At 40.4% G+C, this 24,655-nt stretch overlaps 1 protein-coding gene across 14 annotated transcripts in view; it reads left to right on the top strand.

The window, feature by feature from the left end:
- RBFOX1 (RNA binding fox-1 homolog 1) overlaps positions 1 to 24,655 on the top strand; it is a 2,489,097-nt gene that overhangs the window by 2,379,945 nt on the left and 84,497 nt on the right. For all 14 annotated transcript variants that reach the window (XM_030799104.1, XM_030799108.1, XM_030799109.1 and 11 more), the window contains one exon: positions 3,208 to 3,261. In XM_030799104.1, the coding sequence (XP_030654964.1) occupies positions 3,208 to 3,261 (54 nt within the window). The remainder of the gene's footprint in view (positions 1 to 3,207; positions 3,262 to 24,655) is intronic.

Below are 24,655 nucleotides of genomic sequence, written 5' to 3'. Positions count from 1 at the left end.
TTCAAGTTTTAACCAACAGGATTTTCTAATGGATTGCACATGGGGTATGAGGGTAAGAGAAGAATCAAGGAAGTATTGATGAATTTTATTTTGAGCAACCAAGTAGACAGAGATTCCATTTGCTGAAGGGAGAAGGACTTGCCGAGTAACAGGTTTCATGAGTAGAGGGAGAAGAGGGAGACTAGAAAGTGGGTTTTCATTCCCGTCGCAGAGTTCAGAAAGGTCTTTGGTTTCCTTTAGTGGGAGTGGAGTAGCCTTGCTGAGAAGGGATCAAGGATGGTCATGTTCCTGTGATGACCAGAGCAATTCATTTTGCAGCAGACAGATTCCCAGTTGGTTTCTTGTAGAGGAGACTGTATCAATTACCTTTCTCACAATTAATACTTGCAAACATGAGATAGCACAGATCTCCTGATGAAGGAGAGTATCATTTATTTTATTTTTTTATGAAGAGATTGCCATGTGTAGACTTGGCAAACTCATAACTTGCAGACAGACAGGGAAATAAACAGCAGATTATAGGGGGATAGACAGATTATAGGTATGTTTATAGATAGATCAGTAGATAGATGGATAGGTAGGTAGGCAGATGAGATAAACATGATTTCTAGGCAGCCTCAAATGCCTCTGAGAGAGCTGGAACTTTTTGCTTTTAGAAAATGAGAGTCCATTGGCAAATGTATAATCTTTAAGAGCTACACCAAAATTCATTGATAAATATACCTTTAGTGAAAAGGAAAAGGAAGTCTGATATGCAAAAGAGAGTATTTAAGGTAGGAAGGATGTTCAAGAAACAAAACCTGATATGCACAGTATGGAAAAGACACCATCTTCACTACCAGTAAGAGGTAGGAGTATCAGTAGAGTATGAGATGGGTAACAGTGGAAAGATGAAGAGTGATCACTTAATAATTATTCATTTAATATGACCCCATACAGAGTTTACAGATTCTAGGTTTCTGTGAAAACCTAGAAAGAAAGAACATTAAATATGTCTGCAGCTTTATTTTCAACTAGTTTTTCGTACTTTTTCTTAGACTCCAAGTTGAACTGTAGATATTAATTACCATATCCTCAGGAATTAACTTTTTTTAAAAAAGGAAGCAGTGGAATTTCAATTGGTCAAATTGAAGTCATTTCCATACTCATAAAACACATTCTGAAATGTCTGAACTAATATTTATTTTTACATCACTATAGAAATTCTTATAAGGCAAGATGTGATTAACACAAGAGAAGAGGGTGTCAGTATGAAATTTCAGAAACCGCTAGGGCAATAGGTCTCAGAATTTCGTATTTCTTTCTGTCCCTCTAAAAACGGGGCCCAGGAATTAAATATGCCTCCCAGGTAACAGAAGTATAACACTTTGAGAAACTCTATTCTAAGATCATCCCGGGGGCTGTAAACCACCTAGCTTCTTCAAGTTGGAACTGAAAGTTCTTAGAAAACATTCTTATCAAGTTTTAGAACGTTCTGGATTTCCATAGACATTCTGACCTGTCTGGTGAGTTAGTGAGCCTCTGTTTTCCTTAGTGGATATTAAGAACACCTCCGGGCGATTCTTAGGTTGGGCAGAAAATCACACCTCTCTCTTCTTGGCAAACCTCAGAGAGTTCTTACTGTCAAAAATACCTTCCTTCACATTCAAACTTTAATGATTGCCTTTTCTCAAAAACATTTATTAAAGGACCTTTGGTATTTGACCCTCTGCTCAAGGACTCAGCGCAAAGGAGTACATACCTTACCCTCCTCTGCCTTTCAAGGTTTTTTTTTTTCTTTTTGAGACAGAGTCTCACTCTGTCACCCAGGCTGGAGTACAGTGGCACCATCTCGGCTCACTGCAACCTCTGACTCCCGGGTTCAAGCGATTCTCGTGCCTCAGCCTGATTAGTTGTTACTACTTTGTATTTTTAGTAGAGTCAAGGTTTCGCCATGCTGGACAGGCTGGTCTCTGGAAACTCCTAACCTCAAGTGATCTGCCTGCCTTGGCCTCTCAAAGTGGTAGGATTTCAGGCATGAGCCACCGTGCCCAACCTGCATGGATTTTTTTTTTTTTTTTTTTTGAGACAGAGTCTCGCACTGTCAGCTGGGCTGGAGTGCAATGGCGTGATCTCAGCTCACTGCAGCCTCTGCCTCCCAGGTTGAGGCGATTCTCCTGCCTCGGCCTCCCAAGTAGCTGGGATTACAGGTACCCGCCACCATGCCTGGCTAATTTTTTGTATTTTTAGTAGAGATGGGGTTTCACTATGTTGGCCAGGCTGGTCTCAAACTCCTGACCTCGTGATCTGCCTGCCTTGGCCTCCCAAAGTGCTGGGATTACAGGCGTGATCCACTTCACCCGGCCCGCATGGATGCTTTTATACAGACTTAGCCAGCAGGAGCAGGAAACAATCACAAAACCCTAAAACGTGGTCATTCTCTGGAAATTGTTCCCTAAATAATGCCCAGCATATATGTAATGTGCTTTCCAATTTGAGAATATTCTTGTATGCTCTTTTTTGTGAGTAAAGATTTCTAAAGGGCCAGGATTGATTTTACAAAAAACTCTCCATCCAGGACATTTGGAAAATTACAGGATTCTGTTAATCATATATACAGGTTATTTGAAAGTTACCTTAGATATCATGCATTGATTAAGAATTTTTTACGGTTCCTGAATGCATTAAAATGTATTCTACAGTAAATCTCTAGGGGATAAAATATCATTTTCTTTGGTTTTCATGAAGCACTTTGGAATTCTGTAATATCTCGAGGTTATAATTAGGAATGACAATTTTTAGAATGTATTGCTGCCAAGAATTTTGTTTATGCAAGCTTTCTAATTTTTGTGAACTTAATGCAGAGGGGTGTGATGGATTATCTAGCAGTGATATATAAAATAAGACAAAATTGAAATTATTATAGTAGTTCTAAAAAATATTGATGAAGTAGAAAATTAATTACCATGTCATTTTCAAAGGGTTCACTTGTGGCTGGTCAGTAGTTTCCATTCCATTAACTTGTACTGGCAGAAAATCCAAGAAGGGCATGAATCTATTTTCTTATGTGTGGTTTTTAAGTATTTTTATGCATGCCCAAACAACACCTCCTTTACCTTTTAAGATACAAAATAAGATACTTTAACCCATTTGATTTGTGATTCATTTGCAATTATATAAGATGTTGAATCAAATGTGATAATAACGTTTTTGTATATTTGTTTTAAGGCTGGAAATTGAATCCAGTTGTGGGCGCAGTCTACAGTCCCGAATTCTATGCAGGTACGGAGATTCTCTTTGCACGAAGTCTTCTTGGTCTTTTCTAAATGTGCTTTGCCTGCCAAGAATGAATGAGTTTTGTAAAATAACCTGAAGCAAGTGAATTCCTGTCCTAACAAGTTCTAAATGATTTCTTTGGGCAAAATCAAGAGTACTTAAAACAGTTTAAAAATTACAAGGGAATAGTGTAAGTTTCATGGTTGGGGGGTCAGCATGGAGCCACTGCTCGTTAGGACAATTCACATTGATTTTGCCCTAAAAAAGCATTGTGACTTTGTTCAATAGTGTATTGAACAAATGGAGAGCTGCTCACGCCCATTGTATTTCAAAGTGCCTGAATGTGTGTTTTAGCCATACATTTCCATTTGGGATTGGCATTTTCTTTTTCCTGGCAAAGCAGAGAGTTGAGTTGGCTTAATTATTCCAATCATGTGGGAGTGATTTTGAATTGCCAAGGGAAGGCCTATTTCAATAACTAATAAGTTGTCTGTCTTTGTTCATTAATCAATTTCTCTTAGCAATTCCTTTTCTCTCTACTTTGCCTTCCAGAATATGTCTCTCTCCTCACCCCTTCCCTGCCTAAGCACCAATTACCTCTCAACTGGGAAATCCATTCTCTTAGAAATTTTGGGAGAGCATAACCCAGAAGCAGTAGTGGCTGAGATTTCATGTCTCGATGTCCCAGGCTTGGCCCGTCACTACTGCCTGTGTGTCTCCTTGCTCTTGAACAAGGCTGCATTGAATACTTAGGACCTTAGTAGTAGACTTGCCACATGGATATTTAAAAGACGTCATTCTTTGATGTGGCTCCTGTTTTTTAATAAAGAGAAATAAATAATCCGTTGATCTAGAGCCACTCCCTTAGTAACCTCTTGACGGTAAGTCATACCCCTTGCTTTCTTTCTTCCTGGGCTGCTTAACTTTTGTCATTTTCCTATTACTAAACGCTGACCCTTGTAGATGAGAAGGGAACATAGAAAACTTAGCTACTCTGGCACAACAACCAGTCTGACAAAATTTAAGTTAAAAAATGTGGTAAATCTGGAAAGGCTCAACAGGATAACTGATTCCTGGATTTTACGTAGGCGATGTTTGGAGCTGTTCTTCATGTGTGAGTTTTACCAGGAGCCTGGGTTAAGTCCAGGGATTCTAACACTGCAAAATAGCTGTGTTCACTCTTATGGGGGAAGAGACTGAGCCGTCAGGCTTTCCATGATCATATTGCAAACCCTACCTCCTGAGAAGACACCTCTGCTGAGTAAGGAACATGGAAACCATGCCTACACAGCTCAGGTTCAGATTCTGCCTCCCCTACCAACCAGCAGTGTGACTCTGGGCAGGTTACTTAACCTCTCTGTGCCTCAGTTTCCTCATCTGTTAAATGGAGATGACAGTAACAAACTCATAGTAATTTATTAGAATTAAATGGGTTAATATATGAAGAGTGGTGTGTAGCCAGCACTGTGTAAACATTTAGTAAAGAAAAATGAATATGTTAATCTCTTTGCCAGGAAGGGAAAGTTAGCCGCATATTCTGCTGAATTCTGAGTATGCTATGAGAGAGAGAGAGATTCTTTTCTTCACTGATGAGAGTACCAGTCTTTTAGTTCTCAGCGTGTTCATTTAGGGGGTGTTAATTTCTGGGATCAGGGGCATGGCAGTTTATTCAGGGGACACAGAGAACATGGCGTGTATTGCTGGGATGCATCTTTGTGCAAAGCTGCAAGGAAATCAAATACTCCCAATGGTTGAAAAGTCAGACAACAGCTTCCATGTCTCCGCAGCAGGCACTGCCTATGAATGGAGTAGTTAGACTCAAGAAATGTCAGTTTCTCTGTCTGTATGCACATATCTGAGTGCATATTTTCAGCCTAAAATAGTCCAGTGAAGAACAAGAAGCCTTCTTGTGGGGAGGAAGGGTATGGATGTGAGCATTGTGGTGGAGAGGGAGAAATGCATTTTTACATTTTTCTGGTCCTGCACAATGGAGTCGACAGTCGCCCTTGGGTCTATTAAGCGGGAAAATACCTAATATGCCCGTTACTTGTGATTTCATAGCCAGAAACGTATCTGTGGGTGTTTAGGAGGACACTAAGACGAGAGAAACAGTTAAGACTGATTTATAACTATAAGAATAAATTAATCTGCATGACTTCTGGAACATTAGAGCAGCTATTCAGATTAGCCCAGGGCCCAGCCTCAGAAGTTAGATCATTAGGTTAGAGGAAGAGAAAATGTTATAATGTAAGTTAATATTTACTGGATACTTTCTATGGGACAGCACTGTTCTAAGCACTGTACATAAGTTTAATGTATTTAATCCTCATGGCGATTTTCCAAATGAGGAAACTAAAATGCAAAAAGTTGGTATTAGTGCTCTGAGATTTCAGCTGGTCGGGAGGAGGCCAGATTTTGAAATCAGGCTTTGATCACCTCAGAGATCATGTTCTTTACAACCAGTTGATACTGGGGTTTTTGTTTTTTTTTTTTTTTTTGTTTTTTCGAGACGGAGTCTTGCTCTGTCACCCAGGCTGGAGTGCAGCGGCACGGTCTCAGCTCACTGCAAGCTCCGCCTCCCGGATTCAAGCGATTCTCCTGCCTCAGCCTGCCGAGTAGCTGGGACTACATACGTCCGCTACCACGCCTGGCTAATTTTTGTATTTTTAGTAGAGATGGGGTTTCACCATGTTAGCCAGGATAGTCTCGATCTCCTGACCTCCTGATCCACCCGACTCGGCCTCCCAAAGTGCTGGGATTACAGGCGTGAGCCACCGCGCCCGGCCCTTTTTTTTTTTTGAGTCAGTTTTGCTCTGTTGCCCAGGTTGGAGTGCAGTAGCATCATCTCGACTCACTGCAACCTCCGCCTCCTGGGTTCATGCAATTCTCCTGCCTTAGCCTCCCAAGTATCTGGGACTACAGGTGCCCGCCACCATGCCCGGCTCGTTTTTGTATTTTTTTGTAGAGACAGGGTTTTGCCATGTTGGCTAGGCTGGTCTTGAACTTCTGACCTCAAGTGATGTGCCCAGCCTGTTTATTTTTTTTTTAATATTAAAGGTCATGATTCCAATCGACTGTCTCCTATGATCATGCTACTGCTCTGTGTGCAAACCAATAAAATGAAAGAAGAGAGGAAACATAATCATTCTGTATGATTCCAGCTGCCACCACCACCACCACATTCACAAGTGTTACATGAGAAATCTGAGTATCTGTGTTTCATGCTGCCACTGTCTGGATTATCTGGAAAATCCACATGTTTTCCTCTTTTCAACTGTACGTTTGTATGTAGGTAGACAGAGCTCATAATATTCAGCAATGTGGGGACATGTTGCTGTAATTTTAACACTGCAGAGCAATTCCTTTGAAATATTTGAAGTCCCGCAAACACTGAAAGTCTGGCTGGCTTAAATCTGAAGTTTCAGGCACCTGCATCTGTGGAATGGACCTGTGCAAAGCGATAGATGCAGAGTGCATTCATTTCCATATCCAGGTATAATTATTACGGTCACGTATCTACATATCCATGACGAAGAATTTATGGGGCATTTCAAATTTCCCCAGCTATAAAAATAGTCTGAATTTATCTTGCACTTCTGAGTGTGCCTAAAAGCTGAAATGAAGACCTTGTCATTGATTTGCTTTGTATTTTTAGTAGGCTGGCTCTGTATCTGCTTAAGATAGAAAGCCAGACTTCTTAGTCATTTCTGTACATAAGGTTGTGTGTTAGTGACATATTTTATAATATTCCCATAGTGTAATTATTTGATTTTCTGAAGCTTATGCAGAATTAACAACCCAGCCTCCAGTTGTCTCTCAGAATGAGGCATGAAAGTTCACATATTTTGTAAATTAAAATCAATATTTTCAATCTCTCCTAAAGGTAATTTTCTTAATTTAGTAGACTTGTCCCTAACATTTATTTTCTCTTTTAATTATGAAATGGCAAGTTATTGACCATGCGTGGTGGCTCACGCCTGTAATCCCAGCACTTTGAGAGGCCGAGGAGGGTGGTCTCAGGAGTTGGAGACCAGCCTGACTAACATGGCGAAATCCTGTTTCTACTAAGAATAAAAAAGAACTAGCTGGGCATAGTGGCGTGCCCCTGTAATACCAGCTATTTGGGAGGCTGAGGCAGAAGAGTCACTTGAACCTGGGAGGCAAAGGTTGCAGTGAGCCAAGATTGCACCATTGCACTCCAGCCCGAGTGACAAGAGCAAATTCTGTCTCAAAAAAAAAAAAAAAAAAAGGCAAGTTATTGATTTTTGTATGTAACGTTTTGACTCCCCGAGTATGTTTTTATTGCAAACTTGGGTGGCGGGGGAAGAGTGGGGGGAGGCAGGAAGAGCCATTGCACTTAATGAGGACCTTTAATTACTATTTGCATTGATAAATTATGACATTCCTTCTCCCTCACACGTGCCTTCCAGAGGAAGCACTGAGAATGTTCTAATGTATTTTGGATGGTTTTTCTCTTCTGAATTCTCATCAAGTCATACTTATAAAAATCTTTCTAAATGCTTATTCCGTGCCAGTCTTCAGAGCAGATACACATACATCAGCATATCCCATGACATATATTAATATAAACCTTCACCCAGGAGAGATGGGTAGTTTTCCATAAAGCAAAAATAGCATTGATAATTTCTCCTAAAATCTAATCATCTCCAGAGTCCTTGAGGCTTATTCAAGACAAATGATTGTAAGTCCCCACACACAAATCCAGGTGAGTCATGAAGTCTTTGGCCGATGTGTATGGCCCTTCTTTAGAGTTTAAGTAAAATCAAGGCAGTAAGGAGAAGTAGACTCACAGTATCTGTACCCAGTAGCAGGCCTCATGTTATTTAGTGTAGTTAAAAATAGTGTTTCCAAGAATCTGGAGGAATAGGCCTCAGAGGGGATTCTTACACTTTCTGTGTCATTGTAAGAATTTCGCTTGTCTTCTAATAAAAAATATATATATTTTTTTTTAAAGTAGTGTCTTCTAGAGATAATCACGATATCCAGCCGATGAAACTGTTGATTTATGGCACCTTTAGTCTTCATAAATAAGTAAAGTAAAATCAAAATAAATAACAGAAGGTTATACAAAGTTGTCAGCACGGTGCTGACAAATGGTAAATTTATCTGTTTCTCAATTGCCAGTAAGATACACACTGCAAAGCTCACCCACGTTGTATATCATATCTGCCAACTCATTTCTGTGATTAAATATTCCATCAGTGGGGCTATAAGGCAGCAAAGCTTAACAAGATTCATAAGATGCACCACTTGAACACACATAACTCACTTCCATGGATGGAGAGCACCCCGCCTGCAAAGGCAAATTGGAATTGAGTTAAATTACTCCATGAGACATGATCAATAGGGAAGGGCAAAGATCTTCTAACGGAAATGCAGATGTAAGATACAGTTAGGTCCCAGAGATGAGAAACATACAATTAAAGTAAAAATAAGGAGATGCAGAGTACATCAACTTGAAAACCTTGAAGATAACAAAAACCACCCCTAGGGATACTTATTATTAGTGGAATTTGGGGGGAATAAGGAGATTCTGAATGGATACTCCAGAAAAGAAAATGACAGGAACTAAAAATGCACCATGCCTGACTGCAAAGTCACATTTGAAAGGTGGTCAGGTCTTGAAACAAGCTCACCCTAGGGTTACAGGGAGGATCAGATAATATGAGCATCAGAGAACATCACAGACTGTAAAATAGAAATAGAAGAGATTCATGTGATCACCAAAATCACCTCGATTGATTATATCCATGTCGGAAAGGACCTGGCCACAGATCACATGACCTGATGCTGGGCTAGGTGATGGGAAAGTGGATTTGGATCTCAATATGAAGTTTAAAAATGAAGAGGGTGGCTATAATACTCTTTGATTGCTTATCTCAAAAGAGCAACTGTATTTGACCTTGGATTACCCATACAAAGGTATTGGTTTTCTGTGGGCTAGAGTGAACCATGATTCATGTCAGAATTGGGTCAAAAGAAGGTCCATGAAGGCTCCCTCGCATTTTTCCTCCCACTTCCACCACCAAGAGTCTATTACAGTTAAGAGAATGACTTTTAGTCATACTTTTAGCTGTACCTCTTTTCAATTCCCTTCCTACAATTTGGATACAATAGCATCTGAGAAAAGTAAGATTGTCTAGAACCCACCTTTGATCACTGTGGTCCCTGACACAAGTTTGCTCTATTTTATTCAGATTGGCATTGGGCTCAAGGGTGATTTGGCTAAAAAAAAGTCCTGGGTATGAAGCATGCCTTGTTTGGGATGAAAGAGCACAGTGTGGGTTTACAAGGTAACTGTTACCATCCAAGCCCCTCAAAGCAGCAAATATTCAGGTGCCCCTCTTGGCTCCAACATTTTCTCATACCCGCCAGGAGGACTAGACTCAAATCAATGGCCATAAGGAGCAGTTCCTCATGAACCAATGACCTTTGGCTCTGGGATGTTTTGTATAATTTACACATCTGCCAAATTCACATGCAGTGCACTTCAGTGGACTGGTACAGGAGAGTCCAGATTTAAGTCCCCAAGCACAGGATTTGTAGCCTGGAAATGTTCCACTTCAAAGAGTTTATCTTGTACATCTGCTTACCTTTGCCTCCCCTTTTAGTTGTAATTCACTTCGCTTCTCTCCTTTCCTCCCCCCTTCTGTCTTATCAGGTTTTATTCCAGCCCTGCCCATATTTGGCCTTAATTTTTATCTGCGTCCTTCTAGATCCCACAGAGGGAATGCAGCTTATCTTTGATAAAGCCTGTGGGGTTTTTTGATCTTCAGATAAGATCAGTACTTGCTTATGTGCTAAAAACTACATTTTGCAGTTTTTATTTTGAAATAAATTGGTTCTCTTTCTTTTGTGTGGGAAGTCTGTCAAGAACTGATCCCCCCAAAAGTAGGGGGTGTCAAGATAGTCCTTGTACAAAAACACTCACATCCAGGCTATGGGAGGCGGATGAGGTTTGGATATCTGACTCCGGATAAATTTCACAGGGGAAGTTTTAAGTTACCATTGTCCACATAGTGAGAAACTCAAACCATCAACAACAGCAAGCCACTTCCAGGTACTTGCTCTGTGCTGAACATCTTGTTTCTCCTCAAATCCTCATGAAAATGCTATCCCATTATTTTCATGATCAAATTATGAAGTCAAGGTTTCTGGGAAAGCTTACCTCATTCGCCAAATCACAGAACTACCCTGTTAAAAACATCTGGTTATTATATAAAGGCGTTTTTTTCTAAGTTTCAAGCCTGTGTTTTTTTCACTGCTTTGCTATACAGCATCCTCAGGACGCGTAGATGAGAGCATGTCGTCAGTGTCTTCTATTCATGAGGTCACAGAATATAATAATGAATGAAAGCAGGGCACAGTGGCTCACGCCTGTAATCCCAGCACTTTGGGAGGCCAAGGCGGGTGGATCACGAGGTCAGAAGATGGAGACCATCCTGGCTAATATGGTGAAACCCCGTCTCTACTAAAAATACAAAAAAAAAAAAAAAATTATCCGGATGTGGTGGTGGGCGCTTGTAGTCCCAGCTACTGGGGAGGCTGAGGCAGGAGAATGGCGTGAACCTGGGAGGTGGAGCTTGCAGTGAGCCGAGATCGCGCCCCTGCACTCCAGCCTGGGCAATAGAGCAAGACTCCATCTCAAAATAATAATAATAATGAATGAAAACACATTTGTGTTTAATATTGTCTGCCACAAGCCAGAGTTCATGTTGAGACCTTTACATATATGTACATAAATTAGAAGTTTTCAGGACAAGTGTTGTTACGTTCGATGTGCAGGTAAATTAGATCCAGTGAAGTTACAATGCCAATGGGTGCTGACTGTGAAAGTTAAGGAGTGGGGCCAAAGCTGTTATCTCTGTGACTCCAAAGCTCATTTTCTACCTACAAGTTACCTCCCACCAATGCTTTAGTTAACCCAAGTCCTGGATTAGTGATTCTTAACATGGAGTGACCATTGTCTTAGGGGAATTTGGCAACTTCTGGAAACATTTGTTTCATTGTTACATCTTGGGTAGTGGTGGGGGTGGGGATTGCGGAGGGTTGTTCACTGCTGACATCTAGTGGGTGGAGGCCAAGGATGCTTCAAAACACCCTACAATGCGCAAGACATTCCTTGACCACAAATAGTTTATCTGGCCCAAAATGTCAATAGTGCTGGGTTTGAGAAATTCTGTCCTCATTGACACTATTCAAGATGCCACATATTCACAGAATACCTTAACAACTCTCATGCCCCACTGGTTGCTACCACTAATAATGTATGAACAGCTGCAGTCATCAATGGCAGTCAAAGAATTTGAAGACTTTCATGTAAATGTTTCCTCTTTGGAGCATTGTATTGTGATTGTTTACTTCAGAAGCGTAAAGCATAAACTTTGATTTTGTACCACACAGCTGTGTTGGGAATGCCCAAGACCACTCTCAGGCTCCATGATTCATTAGAAGGACTCAGAGTTCAAAAAGGCTGTTACACTCACAGTTAGTTTATTATTACAAAAGGATACAGATGAAAAATTAGCAAAAAGGAAAAGTGCATGGGGTGAAGTCCTCTCACCATGGAGTCACACAGATGTGCTTAATTTTTCCAGAAATGGCATATGACAGCACAGGCATAATGTTAGCAGTGAAGCTCACCTGAGCCTTAGTGTCCAGTGTTTTTATTAGAGGTTCCTCACATAGGCAAGCTGCACCTGCATGACTGACCAACTCTCAAACCTCAGCCCATGCTATGGAGGTGTGAGGAACAGGAATTCACCATAAATGGTTACCATAAACAATTGGATCAAACCTGTATGGTGTGGTCCAAGGCCTCAGGCATACAAAAACAATTTTTGTTTTTGAGATGGAGTCTCTCACTCTGTCACCCAGGCTGGAGTGCAGGGGTGCAATCTTGTTTCACTGCAACCTCTGCCTCCCAAGTAGCTGGTATTACTGGTGCCCACCACCACACCCAGCTAACTTTTGTATTTTCAGTAGAGATGGGGTTTCATTACGTTAGCCAGGCTGGTCTTGAACTCCTGACCTCAAGCAATCCTCCCACCTCGGTCTTCCAAAGTGCTGGGATTACAAGTATGAGCCACCATGGCTGGCGCAAAAATAATCTTATCAGGCAGATAACATTCTAAGGGCTGATATTTCATCTCCCAGGAGCTGGCCAAAGTCCAATCCTAAGGACAAACTGTTTTGGAAAATGTGCAAGGTTTGAGGTAGCCCAGGCCTGCTAGAGTCAACCCTTCCCTGCACAACCATTAAAAAAAAAAAAAATGTAAACTTGCAATGTATAGTGACATCTGTAATGATGGTAGTAGTGAGGATGATGATGGCATAAGAAACGTGATACCACTGGGTAGCTTGACTGTAAGAAAACCAAGCCAAATTTAGGAATGTACAACTTGTTAGCTTAAAGCAGGGGTCTGCAAACAACTTGTCAGTGTAGGCACAGATAGTGTTTTTGACTTTGTAATCCCTATGATCCCTGTTTCAACTACTGAGTTCTGCCATTGCCATGTAAAGATAGCCATAGACAATATGTAAATAAACGGGCATGATTGTTTTCCAATAAAACTAAGGACATAGAAATTTAGATTTTATACAATTTTCATGTGTCACAAAATAGTGGCTTTTTTTCAAACATGTAAAAATGTGAAAGCCATTCTTAGTTTATGGCCCGTACAAAAACATTGTCCCTACTTTGCTGAGCTTGGCTCGAAGAGCTCAGTGGTAATAAAGCCACCAGTTTAAGCCCTTGAGAGTTTTTCTTTTGGTTTTTTAAATTGCACAGTTTTAGCGGTTATATACTGCATGAACCCATGACCTTAGCTGGATGGCACTCAGTTGTTTGATGTTCATCAGGGAAGGGCCAAAGAGACAGACCCTGTGTTAACACTTAATCCTTGTTTCCATGAATTCACCTTTTTTTGCAGAATTGTAGTATTGGGTGCTAGACACTGTGCTAGGTGCCCAGGTAGCAAAACAAACCCAGGCCTTCCCTCTAGAAGTCAACAGGGTGGTAGAGGGATGCAGAACAAACTATCAATGTGTGTGTAGTACACAATGATACCTGCTAGAGCCAAAAGAATAACAAGGCTCTCTGCATGAGGAGTCCAAGGGGTGGTGTAAATTGACTCTTAAAGGGTAAGAGTTCACCCGACAAGAAAGTGGGTAAAGATCATTGCAGGAGGGAATATGGAGGTGGTTGGTAGGGTCCCAAGGTGTTTCTCAACCTTTATTCTTTAGAATCCATTGAGAAAACTTTTAAAAAAAATACACATGCTTGATCTTCACCTGATACGTACTGATGGGAATTTCTGAGCCAAGCTGACGTTTTTTCCAAAGACTGAGAAATACTGGTCTGCTGAGATTAAAGAGTACCTTCTAGAGAAAGGTTGCAAAAGACCTTACAATTTTACATAATGAAATCTGAGTTTTGGAATTTATCCTTTCAGTGGTAGGCAGCCATTGAAAGCTGTATTAAAAATAACAATTATAATAAAAAATAAAAATAAATAAGCAAAACACCTGTTGGTGAGTTAGCACTTGTATCCATACTCACAGTGAGTAACAGTCTTATAATTAAGACTCTTATTATTACTAATATGTGCATTAAACCCTGTGGTGCTGGGAGACTTAGGAGCAGATTATCAACTATTCGGCAACCCTGGAGATTGGGTTCTTAATTACTAATCCGGTGCCTAGGACAAAGGCTATTGTGAAACTTATTTCCCGGTTTTGTCTAAATCTTTTAAAAAAGTAAATTACCAGCGATTTCAAACCCAAGGTGACACGATTTTTTTTAATGTTTTAACTTGTTATCATTAGGTTATAAACTCTCTAGTTTGAAAGACTTTTTGCTTCCCACTTTTATCGTTCTTTTCAAAATTTATTGTTCTTATTCCCCCAACCAATTAAGTTGGTGTGTAAATAGAAATAAATTGACCCAATAGTGTTTAATACCCTTTCTGTTAATTACATGTAGATGCTCATTCTCTACGTATAAAACAGAGCTGTCCTGTTGTCTTTGGAAAATGTAGTTTTGAAGACCCAACTGACAAATGGCAAAACCCTACTTTGAGTAACTACATCAATGACAGTTAATGCATTTCTGGAACTTCCATGGAATTGTTATAACACATTACAGTCAAAATATTGGTTTATGAAAGATTAATAAAGCCAGTGGAAAATGGAATTCCGCATCTGCATTAGCTATTTACACCAAAAGAATCAGCCAGAATTAATTATGCCGTATGCTACATTCTAATGACTTTTTCATTAAACTGTGTACCATTATGGAAACTAAACAAGGATTAGTCAAAGAATAATGCCAACGGCTGTTATTTTGTTGAGAGATTAAATTAGTTAATGGGTTATACATTTAAATCTGACGCAAAGGTTAATCGATGCACACTTATTGTATTAAACCCAGTATCATTTTAAAACACAAACACCCCAATATCACTGATATTTCCTCTGGAGAGAAAAAAAACTATTTGTATGATTCTAGTGTTTGTTTGATGTGCATGTGGTATTGTAAAGATTGAAATCCCCCCTGTTCTCTTTCATTTTTTAAAATGATTTTCACTAGCTGAAATATTATGGTTGTTTTTAGCCAGAGCAGGGGAAGGGGCAGTGTGTGTGCGAGTATGTGTGTGTATGTTGTGGCAGGCATCAACAACTTCATCCAGTCACTCTTTCAGAGATTGAAAGGTGATGTGTATTTTCTACTCCCACCAAAAAAGTCACGTCAAAATTTTAAGCCTAATCTGAGAAGGCTTAGGAAGGTAATTCAAGACGAAGAATCTCGTCCTCCTTCCACAAATAGAGTCCCTCCTAAATAGTTCTGTAATAGTACTTGAAATATGAAAGAAGTGACAGTAGAGAAGCCTGTCTAGACAGCTTTTTAGGCTCTTGCCAGTATCTTAGAGGCTCTTATTCCCAAGAAGATGAGAAGAGAGTACAGAAGGCCTTCTAGGTTCTTTGCAGAGACCTGTAAACTCCACTGTTTTCAGTTCAATAATAGTTTCTCATTTTTTTTTTCCTAATCAGAGATTGCAAACTAAAATGTTTATAGGAACAGGCTATGAGATAAATAAGTGAAATGTGCCAAATTGGAGGAGCTATGTCTCAATTATAGCAAGTAGTGGCTTCTCACCATTGCCTACAGTGGCTCTGCCGGACAGGAATCCTAGCCCAGACACCCGTGGTCTGTCCCCTGACTTCCCACTGGAAGCTAGACATATCTTATCACATTAAAACTCCCAAATATAAGTGCTTGCAATTCATGTAATACTAAAATATTTGCCATTAACTATTATGTTTAGCATTATGTTTAGTGGCCGAGCAAAATAGTTCAATAGCTATAAATTTGCTATTTCCTTTCTTAAAACCAAGATAAGTCCTCAGAGCATCACTGTTTTAGACACCCAATAATGATTGCTATTTCCGTGATTATTATTGATTCACTTACTGATTACTATTTGCCAAACACTTTCATGCTGTAGTTCTAATCTTCACAGTAATATTCGATCAAGTACACGTTTTTGTCCCTATTTGACAGATGTAAACACTGAGACTCAGAGAAGTACAGAGATTTACCCAAAGTCAACTCAACTTCCAGTCAGCAAGATCAGGACCAACATGGCACATGTATACATATGTAACAAACCTGCGCGTTGTGCACGTGTATCCTAAAACTTAAAGTATAATAATGATTTTAAAAAAAGTTAAAAGTTTCAAAGCCTATGCTTTTTCAATGACACTATAGAAATCTCAAACGTTCACTATTTCTACTCTCTGCGTTTTCCTCCTCTATGTCTTATTTCAATCTTGCAAGTAGGATTTTTCTTATCTGTGAAAGACACCTTCTGCCCAAAGCCTTCCTTGGTTGGATTTAAAACCCTATCGCAGATTCTTAAACATGATCAGGAAGTTCTAGCTGACATCTTTAGCCAGGAAGAGTCAGGTGTTTCCTGCCATATGGCAGCTTCAGAATTCTTAGATGTGGCTTTGTTGTAATGGGGGTAATGGATATTGATCATTCTCATGCTGAAGGATGTGTTTTTATCAACGCAGGACCAAGTATCACCATTGATAAACAGGTGTAGCTTTGAGAGAGTGTGTCTGAGCTTTGGAGTCAGATAAAACTGACTTATAGTTCAGTTTTATTATATTTTTTCTCTGAGCTTTCATTTCATCTTGGGTTTGATAAGAAAAAGACGTGCATGTAAAGTACATCTTGTATAGCGCCTGAAACCCAGTGCCACCTTAATGGACACTGTCAATATTAGGTGTACATGAGCTTCCCATGTAGTCCCTAGCAATTTACTGTTGTCAGCACCATCTGCATCCCCTGGAATCCTGTGGGAAATACAGAGTCTCAGGCCCCACCCCAGACCCCCTAGATAAGAGTCTGCATTTAGAAGAGTCCCAGGTGATTCAGAGCATAGTAGAGTTTGAGAAGCAAGACCCTAGTGTCTTCTTATCTATATATTGACACCCATAACTTTGAAGGACAAACATCTTTCAAGATAAAACTTATTTCCGTTGTTTTTGTTGTGGCTGAATTGATAGACATCCACAAATACTCTATGAACAACTTTTTGAAATTTTTTTTTTTCTTTTTTGAAATGGAGTCTCCATCACCCGGGCTGGAGTGCAGTGGTGCAAGCGCGGCTCATAGCAACCTCTGCCATGCGGGTTCAAGCAATTCTTGTGCCTCGGCCACCCAAGTAGCTGGGGTTACGGGTATATGCCACCACCCCTGGCTAATTATTGTATTTTTTTGTTAGAGACGGGTTTTGCCATGTTCGCCAGGCTTGTCTTGAACTCCTGGCCTCAAGTGATCTGCCTGCCTTGGCCTTCCAAAGTGCTGGGATTACAGGCAGGGTCACCACACCTGGTCTAATTCTTTTATTGTTTTGAAAAACAGTGAATTCAAAAGAAATTTGGAGCAAATATTTTTAAAAGCCTGTGTTTTAAAAAAGTCTGTTTTGAACAAAAATGAAATAAAATTAATTTTTTGGCAAGTATTGATCAAATGATAGCCTCTGAAATACTTAGTGCCAGCTCCCTGGGGAAGGGCTAATGGTGTACTGAGAGACAGTTACTGTTAGTATTTTTCCAAGCGTAAAGGGATCTTAGAACACTGATCAGCAGACTTTGTCTGTGAAGGGTCAGACAGTAAACACTTTGGCCTCTGCAGGCCATAAGGTCTCTGTGCAATTACTCAGCCCTGTCATTTTAGCAGAAAAGCAGCCATACACAAAAATGAATAGATGTAGCTGTCTTCCAATGAAACTTTACTTATTAGATACTGAAACTTGAGTTTCATGCAGTGTTCACTGGTCAAATATTACTGTGATTTTTGTCAACCATTTGAAATTGTAAAAAGCATTCCTAGCTCACAGACCATATAAAAATAGATGGGGGCTCGGGGGAGGGGGAGCAGTTGGATTTGGCCAAAAGTCTGTCATTGGTCAGCACCTGATTTAGAAGATGATCGTCAGAACCATGGGTCCAGGAATCTGGTTGGTATGATTTGCAGTTAGCATCACAAGATCTGTGTCACCTTGGGCAAGGAAAAAGAGTTCTCTATGCTTCAATATCCTCGTCTATTAAATGGGTATAAAAATAGTGTCTGTCCTAGAGGGTCATTAAGAATAAATGATAATCTAAGTTAAAGTTGAGCAGGATACCCAGTGGTTCTCAGGTATTCAGCAAAACACTTTGGGAACTCTTATTGTTAGGTTTATCATATTAAGTTAAATATTTTCTGTCAATGCCACTATTAGCCTAAATTGTGGCTGCAGGAGATTAAGTGAACAGTTCGAGTGAGTCATTAAAATTTTCAAATAATAAATAGTCAAGGAACAAATTCTTCTTTGTATTCTTCTTGTGACTTTTCCAAAAGGTCTCAAGTTATGTCAAATTAAAAAGCAAAAAGAGGAAACAAACAAGAAGTGGTGTATTTCTTTTTGAATATTATGAAAACCAAAGCTTATAAAAATAAATTGGAGTGAGGGATTATTTACACTATAGACAGTTTTGCTTCAGGGCCCCTTTAAATATGGAAATCCCTTGGTACAATTAAAACATGATTTGATTTATAAGAAGTAAACATACAGAGCTACATTTTTTCTGCAACATCTGTGCCCAAATGGAAATATCTCTATACTTAAAACTCTACCATAACCCTTCAGAGAAGCTCATCTTTCAGGCTGGTGTAAAAGCGTTAGGGATTAACTGTGAAAATATTCTTACATGGATTAGCTCAATGCTAGTCTGGAGTTCAAAAATGCGTGACTGTGAAAGTATCCATAGTCCACTGGGGCTTTGCGTAAATTCTGGATAAATCTGTCAATTGAAAGCAGTCACCTCCATCACTAGGGACCTCATGGCAACCTCTTTGGCTTCTAAGTCCAAGAGAAGTTTGAGGCTTGTGGGTTACTTTGTAGGGGACCCTCATTATAAGGTAGGTAGGTGTAGTAGTTGGCTAGTGCTGCCATAGCAAAGTATCACAGACTGGGTGGCTTAACCAGCAGTCCCCAACCATTTTGGCACCCAGGTTGGGTTTTGTGGAAGGCAGTTTTTCCACGGACCAGGTAGGGGGGATGGTTTCAGGATGATTCAAGTGCATTTCTTGTGTACTTTATTTCTATTATTATTACATTGTAATATATAATGAATTAATTATACGACTTGCCATAATGTAGAATCAGTGGGAGCCCTGGGCTTGTTTTCTTGCAACTAGACAGTCCCATGTGGGGTTGATGGGAGGCAGTGACAGATCAGGCACTAGATTCTCATAAGGAGCACACAACCAAGATCCCTAGCTCAGTTCCCAATAAGATTCACACTTTTATGAAAATCCAGTGCCACCAGTGATGTGACAGGAGGTGGGGCTCAGGCGGTAACATGAACAATGAGGAGCGGCTGTCAATACACATGAAGCTTTGCTCGCTCACTTGCAGCTCACCTCCTGCTGTGTGGCCCAGTAAGGTCCATGGCCCAGGGGTTGGGGAACCCTGGCTTAAACAACAGAAATTTATTTTCTCATAATTCTGGATGCTGGAAGTCTGAGATCATGGTGTTGGCAGGGTTGGTTTCTTCTGAGGCCTCTCTCCTTGGCTTACAGATGACCATCTTTTCTCTCTCTTCACATGGGTTTCCCTGTGTGTCCTCATCTCCTCTTCTTGTAAGATGTGTCAGATTAAGGCCCACCCATATGACCTCATTTTAACTTAATTACACCTTTAAAGACCTCTCTGCAGGTAAAGTCACATTCTGAAGTACTCAGAGTTATAGCATTTAAAAATGACTCTACAACAATGGACTGAAGGAACGACTCATTGATGAAATGAGTGACAATTTAGGAACCCCAATAGCTTATTTTTCCTCTAAAATTTACCTCTGATTGGTAAGGTTTTTGGTAAAGGACTTAGTTGTTCTGTGGCTCTTTTTTAATGCCAGTAAAGGAGAACTAATGGCATCAGACCCCTATTATGGAGGGACAAATGCAAAGTAAATATTCTTTGGCAAATATAGAAGAAAGCTTTTTCTTTATGTAGAATCAAAATATTTCTAGCATTAATTCCTATTTCTACTAAACTTTCAGTTATGATAGCATTATATAGGAGAAATATAGAATTTTGGCCAAAGCCATCATAGTTATATCTAATAAAAATTGTTCTCAAATAATTATACTTAAGTCAGTGAACAATGTGACTAATTATGTAGGCTAAGGTTTGGTTCGATATTCAGAATCATTCTTTTGTTCCTTTTCATGTATACATTTGTTACTGAGCATATGAGCACTAAAAGTGATAACATGTCATCCTCTGGAAAAGCACATAGAGTTCAACAGATGTGCCCCAAAGCCCAGCACAGTGCCTGGCACATAGACTAGCAGATGCCAATAAGAACCTGCCGATGAATGTTGGTACTCACTACACCACAGTGTCCTGGCTCAGCACTAGAGGCAGAGGGACTAATAAGCACTTGTAGTACTCAGACATTGCCCTGCAGGGTTCTAGGGTTCTCCTCTTAGCCCTCTTTCCAGAGTAAGCTCCTTTCCTCGGCTGAGTGACATTAGGAAAACCAGACCTCAGTGGAGAGGTCTATTTTTGTGTGACTCTGCATCAGCACACATTAGAGGTTTGTAGAGGTGTTACGGCTCTGATGACTGGAGAAATGCCAAGGTTGTTGGTCTTGCACTGATAGGATTAACAACTCGGACACACATGGAGTGGTTTTAAGGAGCGAAAAGTGTAATAGGCAAGAAAGGAGGAAGAAAGAAGAGAACAGCTTCCCCATACAGAGACCAGAGAGTGGGGCATGGAACAGAGAAACCCTTTGTGGGGCAGAAAAGTGGTAGATTATAGGGGAGGCTTGAGGAGGCGGTGTCTGATTTGCATACAGCCCAGGGGATTGGTTTGGCCAGGTGTGTCATTTACATAGCCGGCAAAAAACCTGGACCTCCCACCTTAGTCCTTTAATATGTAAATGAGGGTCGCCATGATGTTCTGAACACATGGTGTTATCTGGAGGTGGCCATTACACTGGGCACAGGTGGTGACAAGGAGAAGACAGCAGGAATCGCCACATTGAGTGAACCCTGTTTCTAATGGCTGGTATTTTCATATCAAAGCTTGCCTGCCCAGACCTTCAAGCAGTCTTCTCCGTTAGAAAAGAGATGGTTTGGGGGTGGTTTCTTATTACAGGAAAATTTCCACCTAGAACCTTTACCCTTACTATCTGCCTAAAATAATTTCTTAATAACTCCTGTGTTAGAGGTACAGGCAGTACATGACATATACAGAAACTTCCTGCACAGGTACCACAGAATACTCATTCCATCTTAGCTATTTCATAAAGTCTAGCTGTTGCTCTTTGTGTTTTCAAGAGCATCCTCCAAGATTTCCTAACCCATCTTGATCTTCGAGCTCATGAAGCTAATTGGTCACTCCCAGTTGCCAGGCAGTTGGGATGTTCGTTTCACGTTTTTTTTTTAAATTCAGAAATTATGTAGGAAAAGTTCTAGTTATTCACCATGTACTGGCTTGGAACTGTGCCCATTTGATACTAAAAGGGAAGGGACAGACATTGGCAAACACCCTTTCTTTTCTTCCTTCCCATCCTCCATTTTAATTTTATTTCTTGAAAGTGTAGCATGGCTGCCTATCAGAAACCTTTGGATTCTCTCTTCATTTGCTTCCTGCCTCTTAGTCTAGGTTCCAGGACTCATGAGGATAGGAAGATAAACACATGATTCCTGATCTCTTTGAATTAGTAGCATCAATGGGGGAAGACACTCATTAAATAGATTACACAAAACAATTTTAAAAAGAAGAGAAAGGAAGCTGAACTCCGCCAGACAAAGGTACATAGATAGGGTTTCTAGGAGAAGCCAGAGCTGAGTCCAGAAAGGAGTTATCTGGAGCGAGGAAAAGATTTCCTGGAAAAAGACAAAGGCTCTGCAAAGGCATGGAGGTGTGAAACTGCACTGCTGTTCCGGTTTGAGTCCAGTTTTCCTCACTTAGGGGTTGGCAGCAGAGTGAACAGTTTTCAACACTTCCTCCTTCCTGTCTGTCATGGGAAACATCTCTTCTAGGCTTGTCCCTGCCCCTTCAGGGGACAGGAGTGATCCCCTACATACTGTATGGAGACTACTGTTCAGCAGAAAGGGTTCCGATGCCCCATCTGAGACCTTGGCACTGGCTTACTCCCTTCCTCTCTGGAGGATTCAAAATCCTGCTGGAGAGTGGCTGTGGGACATCTTGCCAGGATGTGGGGATGCCGATGATCTGGCACTCAGAGCAGGCGAGTGTGACAGGCTTTGGAACGGGCTCCGATTATTCTGAGACTGAGGTCTGTCCCATGGAGCTCAGTCTCTGTCAGGTGGTGATACAGTCATCGACAGTCCAGGCTGCCCAGGTTTCTTGTTAAGAGTGGATGAGCCAACTTTATAAGAACCAGGAAAGAAGAGAAAACAGGTGAAATAGATTGAAGCGATTTCAATCCATAAAAGTTAGATGTAGTGTGTAAATCTATTTGAACTTTAGGCATGCAAATTTCCTGCCATGAACAACAGGCGGAAGAAGGACTGGTTGAAAAAAACCACTATTTTTAGCAAAGAAGGTAGAAATGGAGAGTTCTTTTTAAGAATGTATTATAATTCAATCATATGCATTAATCTTTCTGAGGACCAGGTATTTTCCTAGGTGTTGGGGATGAAAAGATGAGTATGATTTGGCTCTACCCCAGGTGGCTTTTGTAGCTCAGACAACCAGTAATGTAAGTAGAAAATTGTAGTACAGGACCACGAAGGATCTTTCAGGGAGGTTTAAAAATGTAAGATAAGAGCATAGAATAGGGAGTAACTAATTCACCCCTGAGGACTAGGGAGAGGAGAGGTCACTTTTAACCTATGTTGGAGGAAGACAGAGGAAGCCCCCACCCCTTTTTTTTTTTTAAGTGGAACCACATGAACTTGGAAACATTCAATTCTATTTGACAAAAAAAAAAATCAATTTCAAATGGTTTAATCTAACTCTAAGAGCAGGAATGGCATGAAGATTTCATCCCCTTCACCAACTCTAATCAAATGGGAATCATTGCCTACTGGCTGTGTTGAGAATGATTGTGAGGATTCCAGGAAAATAGGAAAGGATAATATTGAAATTGATTAATTCCATTCTGGCTAAAGAATGGATAAGAAGTATAAATTGACCCCAGTTGCCATCCTTAGATTATAAGGAGTTTGATAAAAGCACGGAAGTCTGAGAAGTACAGGATGTCACCATGTGATACAGATGAAGGTTCCTGGCATTTGGCAGTAGAAGGTTGATGTTGAAGGCTAGGGACAGATAGAAGATCCAGCCCGGTGGACTCACTGAAGAGCTATGTTGAAGCTATATCGAGAAGTGCTTTGAATGACCTTGTAGTCACTCTCCATACTGCTGCTTGTACCTTATTACCTGTTTGACTTACTTTTTAAAACAAACACACTTACCCTTCCCTGCCCCAAAAAATGCATGGAGGTTGCAGTGTTCTCTGCTGCTTTGGTTTTGTTGAATTCAAAGCTTCCTTTTAAGAAAAGGTCACAAAGCACTAAGGGAACATACAGTAAGTACTTTGCAAATTAAATTGGAGGATGCTTTTAGATAAAACAAAAACCAAGTCCCGTGAAGGCATAGATTTTGTTTTACAAAAGGTCAAAAATCATTGCATAAAGTTTTTTTTTTTTTTTTACTACTAAGAAATTATCCAAAGAAGTTATTTCAGTCCAGGTTCTCAGAATCCACAGCATAAAAAAAAATTAGGAATTCTTCATTATGCCCTGCCAGAGGTTAGCTTTCCAGGCAAAAATTTGTGCTGTGTCCCAGTGGAATTCTATAAATTGCATTGAGGATATTGAAAATTGACCCAAGGATTTTAACCATACAATACTGAAATGTCCTTCTGCGTATGTTTTCGTTACAGTTACACATTTTTCTTTTGAAATTTAGGCACCCCAAGAAACTTCAGATCTGATTTTAAAAGTGTTTTTTTAAACCAGGCGTGCACGGGAGAGAAGGTTGAGGAGCATTCCCTAAATCCACCTGCTAGGAGCCTATCCTAGATGATTCCGATCTGTTAACTCTCTGTATAGCCTACAGAAACATTCATTTCTTTCTAAGATTTCTAGCAGTGAGCAGAAGCACATGGATAACCACTACAGAGTCACACAGGAGTACTCATTGATAAACAGGACTGACCGTAGAGGGGACTAACTGTCTTTCCTGGTAGATAGCTTGCCTTCTCTTGGTTGGTTTCCTATACCAATCTCCATTCTTTGGAGTTTGGTTTGTTTGCTGTTAATCCCCAGTGACCTGCTAAAACTAGAAATACCTGAGGAGAGGTTAAACCACGTAAAGGATCATCTCATACGTTGTGATGAACTTTTTTTTTTTTTTTTTTTTTTTGAGATGGAGTTTTGCTCTTGTCACCCAGGCTGGAGTGCAATGGCGTGATCTTGGCTTACTGCAACCTCCACCTCCTGAGTTCAAGCGATTCTCCAGCCTCAGTCTCCTGAGTAGCTGGAATTACAGGCGCCCGCCACCACCCGCAGCTAATTTTTGTATTTTTAGTAGAGACAGGATTTCACCATGTTGGCCAGACTGGTCTTGAACTCCTAACCTCAGGTGATCTATCTGCCTCTGCCTCCCAAAGTGCTGGAATGACAGGCATGAGCCACCACACCTGGCCGATAAAGTTTTTAAATGAACAACAAGAAGAAAGAAGTACTAGTTTAGCACAGGTGAATCATGACTGACACTCCACCAGACTCTTGATACATTTTCTACGCAGAGAAGGTTAGTTAATTTCGAGTTAATTT

This window comes from Nomascus leucogenys, chromosome 18 (assembly GCF_006542625.1).
Source record: "Nomascus leucogenys isolate Asia chromosome 18, Asia_NLE_v1, whole genome shotgun sequence".
In the NCBI taxonomy this organism is placed as follows: domain Eukaryota; kingdom Metazoa; phylum Chordata; class Mammalia; order Primates; family Hylobatidae; genus Nomascus; species Nomascus leucogenys.
This window is presented reverse-complemented; position numbering and strand designations above follow the sequence as displayed.